We start from the raw sequence: 12,330 nt of genomic DNA on the forward strand, positions 1-12,330 counted from the left end.
TATGGGGGAAATCCGTTCTCTTTGGCTTACTGGTGGGCCTCAGATATGATTATTAATATTTCATATTCATTTGAGAATGAGACGGATCCTTTGGTATGCTGATGCAGCCTCTTGGAGATGTCACAATGCTTTTATTCAAGTATACTGAGACTGCATGGGAAAGGAGATGGACCATGATAGTTATGAATCCCTTCAATCAAACTGTAGCTGCTGATGTTGACTGACCCAGTGTTATCAATCCCAACTGTATAGATAGCTAGATTTTTTCCCCATTTGAACGGCACTATTTTTGTTAATTTGTTAACACAAATTTGAATTTAGAGCAGAGCAGAGATAATACACAAGTTTTGAATGACTCCCTTGGGTTATTTTGGTCTCACAGAAGTTTCAACACTACCAAATTGATCCCTGAACAGTCTGTCACTAAAACAGCCAAGTGTTTCTCACAGATCTCTGGTAAGCAGGGATTTAGAAGGTAGACAGCCATGTGAGGAGGTTGGATGGCAGCCAATAGACCTTGCCAGGCTATCAGGTACATCTAAAAGCACTGATATAATGTACCAGCAGTGTTCAGTAGCAGCCACACATTTTTATGAATAGTAACCGACAACCTGAACTTTGGCCTGACAAGACTGGAATATTGCACCACTGAAAAATATTATTTTGGCATTAGGGCACTTCAACACAAGACGGTTCCTATCTATGAATATGTGCCCTGTATGTATCAGTTCCTTTTTATGTCTCCAACATTCTCCCATGTTATTCTGGTTTCTATGAATATGTACCCTGTATGAGCTCCTACGTACAGTATAGGTCTCCAACATTCTCCCATCACTTACTGTCCTCTTCAGTCTGGAAGGTGACCTCCCGACCCTCCTTCTTGCCCTCAGGGTTGGCAAGTGCCAGACGGACGTGGATGGAGTGGTAGGGCGGCAGGTCGCGCAGGGTGAAGCGTGAGGCGTTGTGCTCCACCGCCAGGCACTCACGCACAGTAGTGTTGTGCCCTCCACCGCCCCCTGCGGTGGCATAGCGGTAGCACAGTGACACAGAGTAGGTGTGGCAGCGGGTCAAGTTGTAGGCCAGCGTCTCCCACTGCAGGGTCAGCTGCCTGGACTGGATCTCTGAGGCTGTGAGACCTCGCAAGGCCCGCGTGGGTTCTAACAGAGAGGGAGGAAGGCAGGGGGAGGAAGGGAAGGGAAGAGCGAGAGAAGGCCTAGTTATCAACTAGGTCCAGGTTTTCTTTTGAAAAATATATTTTTATCTCAAGAAACTAACCTGGTTAAATAAAGGTTAAATATAAACTGTTTAAACACAGTGTAAATTATGAAATCTTTATGTTTTAATTAAATACTTTAGTAATAGCCCTGATGCTCCTATGTGTGACAAGTTCTGACAACGTTCTCTCGGTCACGCCGATGTGTTGGAAGCTGTTCATCCAAGCTATGTGGCACTACCATGTCCCATCATAGAGGTCAACAGTTTTACTGCCAGAGAGAAACTGTGGGCGCGGCACACCCACGTCACCCGCCAGCCATGCACGGACTAGTGCCAATTACGCTAATTAATGGGACAGGCTGCGGGTCTCTGTCACACCCCCGCCAGTCCCCACCTCCGTGTCAACTAGCAAATTGAGTGTCCGCTATAGTTCCATGCCCAGAGGCCAAATTCAGAACCAAAACTAAGAGTGCTGTCCAAGGGCGTTCAATTCCACCGGTTATCTTTATTGCTGGGTCATTGTGGACGGGTTTGGGGTCAACCCTGTTTTCCTTTGACTCAAACAGAGAGAACTACAGCCTTGTCTTTCTATTCCTCCGTCGGCATAGACAGATAGAGGGATACAGAGATACTGAGAAGCCTCTATGCCTGAAGGCACAAGGAAGTCAGTGTTGCAGTAAGAGATACAGGCTGCAGGGGTGAGCCAAGGACACTTTCAGGCAGCACACTACCAATGGAGGCATTTGTCACAGCCCATTATTAACACAATCAATGACTTTTTGTCAAACAATATTCCACATAATGTATTGTATTGCTTTGTTCTTTTAATAGGGATTCGTGACTAATGGTGGAGGAGAGTGAGAGTGACAGAGGAGATATGGAGCGGAGTGCTCAGCAGTGAGAAGAGTAAGGTAATACCAGCCACCGTCTTCATTCCTGCACTGACTATCACACTCAAAGGGATTATTCTCTCACTGCAGCTATTTGTGCTGAGGACTAAAACAATGGAGCTAATGCATCGATGAGCGAGGGAAAGCTTGAAGGAACAAAGGGAGTAATCAAAGGATATGGATTTGAAAGGTGCTCTCTCTAAGTCTGCAAGAACACATACGAGCACAAACAGGCACACGCACACACTCACCACTCAAAAGGCCATCCTCTTCCTCGCGGATATTTATCCCTTTTCCCATTCCATTCATTATATCTCTCCCTGAAGTTGATCCATTTATCCCTTTCTATTCATTATATCTCTCCCTGAAGTTGAACCATTTATCCCTTTGTATTCATTATCTTTCTCCCTGAAGCAGAATTTCATGACACTGGCAATCTATACTAAAGCGTCTCCACAGTCACCGGTTTACTTTCCTAATTTGTTTGCTGGCATCTCGGTCTAGAAGGAAACATGACCACTGCATTGTTCTGAACATCAGTCTGTGACAGCAGAAAAATGTGTGGGCAAGTAGTGGTACATTAGACGCGGCAAGAAATGTTTGAACAATTCTACAATCTGATTGAGGATTGTCTTTATGGTGTAATTGATAGTCTGCACAGTCTCAAAGCTAAATAAAGAGGGGCTTTTAACTGAGGAGCTGATGAAAAAAACACTGAAGAGGCCACAGTGTGCCCATTGTGGATTTTCATCAAAGTGGACTTTTGTGCCAACACCCTTCCCTTTGCCCAGTCTATTTGTCTGCATGCCACGCTCGACTGTGTGCAACGCACACTCCCTGGCACCCTTCGGAAAGGGGTTGCAGCATCCCCAACATGGCCCAGAGACCAGAGTGGCATGCTTGTTCCTCACGGTATAGAAGTGAGAGGAAAGGAAGGGGAGAGCTTCTGGTTTATTACCCCTTGTAATGTTCTGTTCCTAATTTTAGTCGGGCACCGGTATGAAGCCCCTCGCTTGGCAGAGAGGTTTGGTCGCAGGGGGCTCTCCAGAAGGCTCAGTGACCCAGCTGCTGGTGGAAGCCTATTAACGTGGTTTGGGGACCACCTGCGGTACGAAATAACTTGTCTCCTCTGTGATTTACTTGAGGGGCTTCGAGCTACGATAATGCAGCCCTGCTGATAATCACAGTGATGGCTCATCAAGCACACCTGGCTGGCCATCAGAGGCGGGCGGAGACCATGTTCACATTCACGGCCATTAGTTTTACAGCACCCACAGGAGGATGCCTGGGCTCCACTATATAGATCAGAGCCAGCCAGGAAGAGAGGTGGTGTTCACACAGAACAGCAGAACATACCCAGTCCATGGCAACACTCTTTTTTGGAGAGGAAATTCACTTTAGTCAGAAGAACACCAAGAGGGTCCAAGCCTCCCGTCTGTTCACTCTGCTAATTAACACACTCCCAGAGATCCCCACTGTGACAAGAACATATATTTCCTTATGCCTAGACCTAAGCAGCCCAACAAAGGTGAGGAGGATCAAAATGCAATGATGAAGTGTGGGGTCAGTGTGAGTTCTGGACCAGATGGTCTGGGCGCTGGACTGGGAGACGGGGATCAGAGGAACTCAAGGGTGCCCAGGTGGTGATTAGACTCCTGGAGGGTGGACATGGTGAGATACACCAGATGGATGAGGGGTATGTGAAGGTGTGTGAATCAGGATCAGGCCACCAACAGATCAAGCCAGTAGGCACAACAACCTAACCCTTACAGTGCATTTCGAAAGTATTCAGACCCATTTACTTTTTCCACATTTTGTTACGTTACATCCTTATTCTAAAATTGATTAAATTGTTTTTTTTCCCTTATCAATCTTCACACAATACCCCATAATGACAAAGAAAAAACAGGTTTTTAGAAATGTTTGCACATTTATTAAAAATAAAAAACTGAAATAATACATTTACATAAATATTCAGACCCTTTACTCAATACTTTGTTGAAGCATCTTTGACAGCGATTACAGCCTCGAGTCTTCTTGGGTATGATGCTACAAGTTTGGCACACCTGTATTTGGGGAGTTTCTCCCATTCTTCTCTGCAGATCCTCTCAAGCTCTGACAGGTTGGATGGGGAGCGTCGCTGCACAGCTATTTCCAGGTCTCTCCAGAGATGTTCAATCGTGTTCAAGTCGGGGCTCTGGCTGGGCCACTCAAAGACATTCAGAAACTGGTCCCGAAAACACTCCTGCGTTGTCTTGGCTGTGTGCTTAGGAGCGTTGTCCTGTTGGAAGTTGAACCTTTGCCCCAGTCTGAATGCTCTGGAGCAGGTTTTCATCAAGGATCTCTCTGTACTTTACTCCATTCATCTTTCCCTCGATCCTGACTAGTCTCCCAGTCCCTGCTGCTGAAAAAATCTTGGTTTCATCAGACCAGAGGACCTTGTTTCTCATGGTTTGAGAGTCCTTTAGGTGCCTTTTGGCAAACTCCAAGCGGGCTGTCATGTGTGTTTTACTGAGAAGTGGCTTCGTCTGGCCACTCTACCATAAATGCCTGATTGGTGGAGTGCTGCAGAGATGGTTGTCCTTCTGGAAGGTTCTCCCATCTCCACAGAAGAACTCTGGAGCTTTGTCAGAGTGACCATCAGGTTCTTGGTCACCTCCCTGACCAAGGCCCTTCTCCCCCAATTGCTCAGTTTGGCCGGGCGGGCAGCTCTAGAAAGAGTCTTGGTGTTTCCAAACTTCTTTCATTTAAGAATGATGGAGGCCACTGTGTTCTTGGGGACCTTCAATGCTGCAGAACTGTTTTGGTACCATTCCCCATATCTGTGCCTCGACACAGTTTTATCCTGTCTCGGAGTTCTACGGGCAATTCATTCGACCTCATGGCTTGGTTTTTGCTCTGACATGCACTGTCAACTGTGGGACCTTATATAGACAGGTATGTGCCTTTCCAAATCATGTCCAATCAATTGAATTTACCACAGGGGGACTCCAATCAAGTTGTAGAAATATCTCAAGGATGATCAATGGAAACAGGATGCGCCTGAGCTCAAATTCGAGTCTCATATCAAAGGGTCTGAATTTTCTAAAAACCTGTTTTCGCTTTGTCATTATGGGGTATTGTGTGTAGATTGATGAGGATTGTTTTATTTATTAATCCATTTTAGAATATGGCTGTAACGTAAAAAGAATGTGGGAAAAGTCAAGGGGTCTGAATGCTTTCCGAATGCATTGTATGTTGTGAAAACAACAGCTGGTGAAATTACAGGGAAAGAGGTTGAGCTTTGATATCTGAGACAGTTATTTGGAGTCACCAACATGAACTATACTGCCAAGACAAAACTATAGATTATATTATTAGTAGCCACTGGTATGCAAATTGTCTGGAGGAAAAAAACATGACAAACTTAATTCAGGCGACATTTTCCATGATACACCTACAGTGGGGAGAACAAGTATTTGATACACTGTCAATTTTGCAGGTTTTCCTACTTACAAAGCATGTAGAGGTCTGTAATTTTTATCATAGGTACACTTCAACTGTGAGAGACGGAATCTAAAACAAAAATCCAGAAAATCACATTGTATGATTTTTAAGTAATTCATTTGCATTTTATTGCATGACATAAGTATTTGATCACCTACCAACCAGTAAGAATTCCAGCTCTCACAGACCTGTTAGTTTTTCTTTAAGAAGCCCTCCTGTTCTCCACTTATTACCTGTATTAACTGCACCTGTTTGAACTCGTTACCTGTATAAAAGACACCTGTCCACACACTCAATCAAACAGACTCCAACGTCTCCACAATGGCCAAGACCAGAGAGCTGTGTAAAGACATCAGGGATACAATTGTAGACCTGCACAAGGCTGGGATGGGCTACAGGACAATAGGCAAGCAGCTTGGTGAGAAGGCAACAAATGTTGGCGCAATTATTAGAAAATGGAAGAAGTTCAAGATGACGGTCAATCTCCCTCGGTCTGGGGCTCCATGCAAGATCTCACCTCGTGGGGCATCAATGATCATGAGTAAGGTGAGGGATCAGCCCAGAACTACACGGCAGGACCTGGTCAATGACCTGAAGAGAGCTGGGAACACAGTCTCAAAGAAAACCATTAGTAACACACTACGCCGTCATGGATTAAAATCCTGCACGCAAGGTCCCCCTGCTCAAGCCAGCGCATGTCCAGGCCCGTCTGAAGTTTGCCAATGACCATCTGGATGATCCAGAGGAGGAATGGGAGAAGGTAATGTGGTCTGATGAGACAAAAATAGAGCTTTTTGGTCTAAACTCCACTCGCTGTGTTTGGAGGAAGAAGGATGAGTACAACCCCAAAAACACCATCCCAACCGTGAAGCATGGAGGTGGAAACATCATTCTTTGGGGATGCTTTTCTGCAAAGGGGACAGGACGACTGCACCGTAATGAGGGGAAGATGGATGGGGCCATGTATCGCGAGATCTTGGCCAACAACATCCTTCCCTCAGTAAGAGCATTGAAGATGGGTCGTGGCTGGGTCTTCCAGCATGACAACGACCCGAAACACACAGCCAGGGCAACTAAGGAGTGGCTCTGTAAGAAGCATCTCAAGGTCCTGGAGTGGCCTAGCCAGTCTCCAGACCTGAACCCAATAGAAAATCTTTGGAGGGAGCTGAAAGTCCGTATTGCCCAGCGACAGCCCCGAAACCTGAAGGATCTGGAGAAGGTCTGTATGGAGGAGTGGGCCAAAATCCCTGCTGCAGTGTGTGCAAACCTGGTCAAGACCTACAGGAAACGTATGATCTTTGTAATTGCAAACAAAGGTTTCTGTACCAAATATTAAGTTCTGCTTTCTGATGTATCAAATACTTATGTCATGCAATAAAATGCAAATTAAATACTTAAAAATCATACAATGTGATTTTCTGGATTTTTGTTTTAGATTCCATCTCTCACAGTTGAAGTGTACCTATGATATAAATTACAGACCTCTACATGCTTTGTAAGTAGGAAAACCTGCAGAATCGGCAGTGTATCAAATACTTGTTCTCCCCATTGCATCTAAATGCTCTGTTTAACAGGTAAGCAAACACAGTGGCATTTTTAACTACACACATGGATGCACAAGCTAATGTCACAGTGGGATGAAATGTAATATATCAGAGGTTGAAATTCAGAAACTTCAGACAGGATAATATTGGTGCCACTGAAAGTAATTTACATTAGAACATTGTGTGCATCCTCTCTCACTTCAGAACTATAAAATTCACTCTCCTCTTTCCCTGTCTATCTCTTTGAAAATATTATCATTTTTTCCTCGTGTATCCTTTCTCTACTTCCTCTCATTTTATATTTTTCTCTGTGTTTTTCAGTGAGAGCTGGCTGTGGGCTCTCTCTATTTTACTGATGAATAGGTGGTGTCTGTGGCTATTGGGAAAAGGGAGTGTGCTTAATGTGTCATTAGAGAGAGGACATGGAGGCTGTGGTTGGTGGAACAGGGAGGGGAGGGGTGTGAGAGATGGTTTGTGGTGGGAAGAGACCGCTGGGCATACTAAAGACTGATGACTGTCGAAGACATGGGACAACTGCCCACAGGAAATAGGCATGAATTGTGTGGTTCTGAGTGTGTGTGTGTGCATGTGTGTGTGTGGTGTGTATGTGTGTGTGTGTGTTAGTTGTTTTTCTTCCAGTACAAATTATATTTTTACAAAAAAATCTGAGGAACAACACCACCTCTCAATCTCACAGAGGGGTTTCAGTCTGGAATACAATTTTGCCACATTATCACCACAGTCGATGGTCTGTTATTCCACTTTTCAAATTCAACAATATAATGAAGCACTTACTCTGAGATTAAATAAAGTGTGAGCATCTAGCTGTTGGGCATCTGTACTTTGAATTGTCTGAGGAAATATCCTCTCTAAAATGACAAAAAAATATAAGGAGCGTTTCTGAGGTTTCTGAGTTAAAATCCACAGAGGAGTGATACATTTCCCTCTATTTATCAAGACTATAAACATATCACATAAAACTAGAGTGATCTTACAATAAAAATTGCAAATCTATTCAAAGTGTATGTGGCTTTAAAAATATGATATGGTATGGTAAGATTTTATCAAGAATTTGCAAGTGGTTAATAACATGTATTACCAAAATATTCTGTGTTACCAAACACGGCCAACTATGAGAATGTCTCATACTAACAAGCTTATCTAGACCTCGTCACACCGCCCAGACCCTCACCTGCACACTTAGTCCTGCTGACGAGAGGTGGTCCGGGTGGTCCGGTGCCGCCCTCTCCGGGCCGGGTCAGCAACACACTTATGTGATACTCCGTGTCTGGGTCCAGGTGCCACAGCTTGTAGGTGACCATGTTGACCCCATGGACCTCGGACCAAGGTGATTGGCTGGCCCGGTACTCAATCTCCTTCCTGATGATAGGGCCGTCTCCCAGGATGGAGTTGGTGTTGAGCTGGATGATCAGATATGTGGAGCCCGCTCGCAGCAGCTGTGGGGGTGCGATAGGGGAGGGGGGAACTGTGGGAAGAAGACAGGGTAGAAGGCTATGAGGTTATTTAAATGTTATTATTGCTTCTATACACTGTAGCTGTATTTTTCCCATCCATTATGTGAAATTTGAGGGCTATCTTGTTCAGAAGCGGTTGAAATGGATTCCACTGTACTTATAAGTACTATGTACTATTACTAATCAGTCTTATTACAACATGCTTATCATCTTTTTTCATCCTTTTACTCTAAATAGGCCTCCTTTTACTAAATCTATAACTCTCAGGTTTGTTTGAGCCCCACGGGGCTGAAGAATGTGAGCAGGTCAAGGTTTCAAATAGCAGATTGGACAAATCAAATCAAATCACATTTTATTTGCCACAATCGCCTAATACAACAGGTGTAGACCTTACAGTGAAATGCTTACTTACAAGCCCTTAACCAACAATGCAGTTTTAAGAAAAATAAGTGTCAAGTAAAAAATAGATGAGTAAAAAATACAAAAATACAAAATATTAAAGAGCAGCAGTCAAATAAAATAACAGTGGGGAGGCTATATACATGTGGATTTGGATATAAATGTATTTGTGTTCCTTTATTTATGTGAAGAAAGTTGTTGTTTTTGGGACATTTAAGTGAAGGTTGTGTTGGAGTAGAAAAGGGAACATTATTGATTATGTTAATTCCGTAGTCCTGTGTAGCTCAGTTGGTAGAGCATGGCGCTTGCAACGCCAGGGTTGTGGGTTCGATTCCCACGGGGGACCAGTATGAAAAAATGTATGCACTCACTAACTGTAAGTCGCTCTGGATAAGAGCGTCTGCTAAATGACTAAAATGTAAATGGGTACCGGTACAGAGTCAATATGCGGGGGCACAGGTTAGTCGAGGTAATTGAGGTAATACGTACATGTGGGTAGAGTTAAAGTGACTATGCAGAGATAATAAACAGAGAGTAGCAGCAGTGTAAAAGAGGGGGTGGGGTGGGGGGACAATGCAAACAGTCTGGGTAGCCATGATTAGCTGTTCAGGAGTCTTATGGCTTGGGGGTAAAAGCTGTTAAGAAGCCTTTTGGACCTAGACTTGGCGCTCCGGTACCACTTGCCGTGCGGTAGCAGAGAGAACAGTCTATGACTAGGGTGGCTGGAGTCTTTGACAATTTTGAGGGCCTTCCTCTGACACCGCCTGGTATAGAGGTCCTGGATGGCAGGAAGCTTGGCCCCGTACTGGGCCGTACGCACTACCCTCTGTAGTGCCTTGCGGTTGAAGGCCGAGCAGTTGCCATACCAGGCAGTGATTCAACCAGTCAGGATGCTCTCGATGGTGCAGCTGTATAACTTTTTGAGGATCTGAGGACCCATGCCAAGTCTTTTCAGTCTCCTGAGGGGGAATAGGCTTTGTCGTGCCCTCTTTACGACTGTCTTGCTGTGTTTGGACCATGATAGTTTGTTGGTGATGAGGACACCAATGAACTTGAAGCTCTCAACCTGTTCCACTACAGCCCCACCTATTAATAGCACATTAACTAGCCATACATGAACATAGCAGAGAACCGCGAGTGAAAAAAACAGCTGTATATATGGTCTGAGGAATGTGTATTATCTCAGAATACAAGCTCTCTTAATTGAGCGATGTGTGCGTCCGCTGGCACCGGAATTAATGCAAGCGCTTCACAGAGGAAGTTACCATGATGAAAGAAGAGACCCAACATAATTTCGAGGGCAAGATGCCAAATAATATAATAATAATAATAATATAATATGCCATTTAGCAGACGCTTTTATCCAAAGCGACTTACAGTCATGTGTGCATAAATTTTTACGTATGGGTGGTCCCGGGGATCAAACCCACTACCCTGGCGTTACAAGCGCCACGCTCTACCAATTGAGCTACAGAGGACCAAATCAGGGATTAATTTCAGAGTCCATCCAAATGTCACTTACAGCAGACTCTCAGAGCCACTGAGCAATTATACAGAAAGGTGACTGTGTGAGGGGAAGAAGGGAATGCAGAAAAACTAGGACTAAGAGCGAGAGAAACATCAGAGTTAGAACTGTGGCTGTGACTAATCCCTGATTCCTGCAGAGGCGCCGGTGTCTATTATGACTATCCTCTCAGAGGGCTCTCGTCTCTATTCCTGCCTCATCCCATGGACGCTTCCACAGAGCACGTCCACACTGCAGGCAATCATGCAAGCCTCACAAGCCTCTGGAAGTACAGGGAGACAAGCTATAGTACTATATATTGATGTAAATTGACATCAACAAAACTCCCTTACTGTACTTTCCCAAGGATTCTATAACTGGCATTATTCATTACTGTTGCATTTCTGTTTTCAGCACCATTTTGTATTTAGGATCACAAACCCAGCTGACTGTATCAGCTGGAGGTTTGTTAATGTAGCTTTTTATTTACTTATGTATTTACTCAATGATGATAATTTTTCGAGATCCCTGAAAATGAGTTTTTTATTGAAACATGACTACTGATATGATAAATCTTAGCCAAAAACACCTCAGGGGTGAAACACCACAAAATGTGTTCTACATTGCAGTGACTGAGCTCTGTCCTCTATGGGCCTCTTTGCATGCAATCTATGTGCCGAACGTGGAGCACTTGTGTGATCTGAAATGAGTTGATCAAGCTAATTAAAAGGCTGATTACCCTCTCGTTAGCGGGGGCAGTGGGGGAGGGGGGTTTATAAAAGCCTTGTTAAGGGCCTTGCACTGCAAGTACTACACAGAGTATCAGTGACTGAACGAGCAGCTATGAGTTATGACCCGTTGCAGAATGGCTATGCATCAGCTCTCAGGAGTCAGGACAGAACACACCATGCCAAAAATAACCCAGATATTCTGAATTTTAAAAAAGCTACGGCAACAACCATGTCACTACTATAATGCTACTAACAATTCCAGAGCTGAGAATTCATTGTACAGTTTTCTATAGATCTGAGCACATCACTTGGAGATTGTATGGCCCTCTGTCTGTGAATTGATTGAGGCTGTTGTTTACTGGAAGACACTATGTGAGCTTAGTGCTGCTCTGGCTAGGGGCTGTGCTGTTGTCCACCAAATGGTCCGTATCACTAAACTCAACGTAATCCATGATTCCACATCTATCAATGGGATTAGATTGGTGCTATTTCACAACCCCCCTTTACTTATTATCTTTCCCCCTCCCCCCTCTTTTTTCTTACTCTCGCTCTCTTTCTCTCTCCTCTTTCCCTCTCTCTACCACCTCTCCCTACTTTCAAGGCCTGTTTTAAGAAGTGATGATGCAAAGGATATAAAGGATGAGAGGAGACGAGTAGAATAAGATTTCTCCATGTCCTTATTTCCCTCTCCATCTCATTCCTCTGGTTTAGGGATTGGGGCCTGGCGTGGCATCAAACCCTCCTATTGAGCCGTGTCATCAGAGCTGTCAGAGCAGTGTCAGGCTCTAGGGTTAGAGTGAGTAATGGGACTGAGGTTGGGCCGTCTGCAGAGCATGATATGAGGGGTGAGATGATGGATCAACATTGGAGTCCAAAAGGTCAGCTCTCCAACACTGCTCTACTGATCAGCCTGGAACATTATTATTTCAACAGGGAAGTCATATTGAGACTAAAGTCACTTTTACAAATGAGCCCTGCACAATACAAAAACAAGCATATACAGTTGAAGTCGGAAGTTCACATACACCTTAGCCAAATACATTTAAACTCAGTTTTTCACAATTCCTGACATTTAATCCTAGTAAA

General features: G+C 44.3%; 1 protein-coding gene across 1 annotated transcript in view; it reads right to left on the reverse strand.

Annotated features, from left to right (window-relative positions):
• Positions 1-12,330, reverse strand: part of LOC121543511 (receptor-type tyrosine-protein phosphatase U-like) — a 433,678-nt gene that overhangs the window by 147,655 nt on the left and 273,693 nt on the right. The window contains exons 7-8 of the mRNA XM_041853422.1: positions 8,328-8,621; positions 840-1,157 (exon numbers count right to left, since the gene is read on the reverse strand). Coding sequence (XP_041709356.1) covers positions 840-1,157; positions 8,328-8,621 — 612 coding nt within the window. The remainder of the gene's footprint in view (positions 1-839; positions 1,158-8,327; positions 8,622-12,330) is intronic.

This window comes from Coregonus clupeaformis, chromosome 28 (genome assembly GCF_020615455.1).
Source record: "Coregonus clupeaformis isolate EN_2021a chromosome 28, ASM2061545v1, whole genome shotgun sequence".
Lineage (NCBI taxonomy): Eukaryota > Metazoa > Chordata > Actinopteri > Salmoniformes > Salmonidae > Coregonus > Coregonus clupeaformis.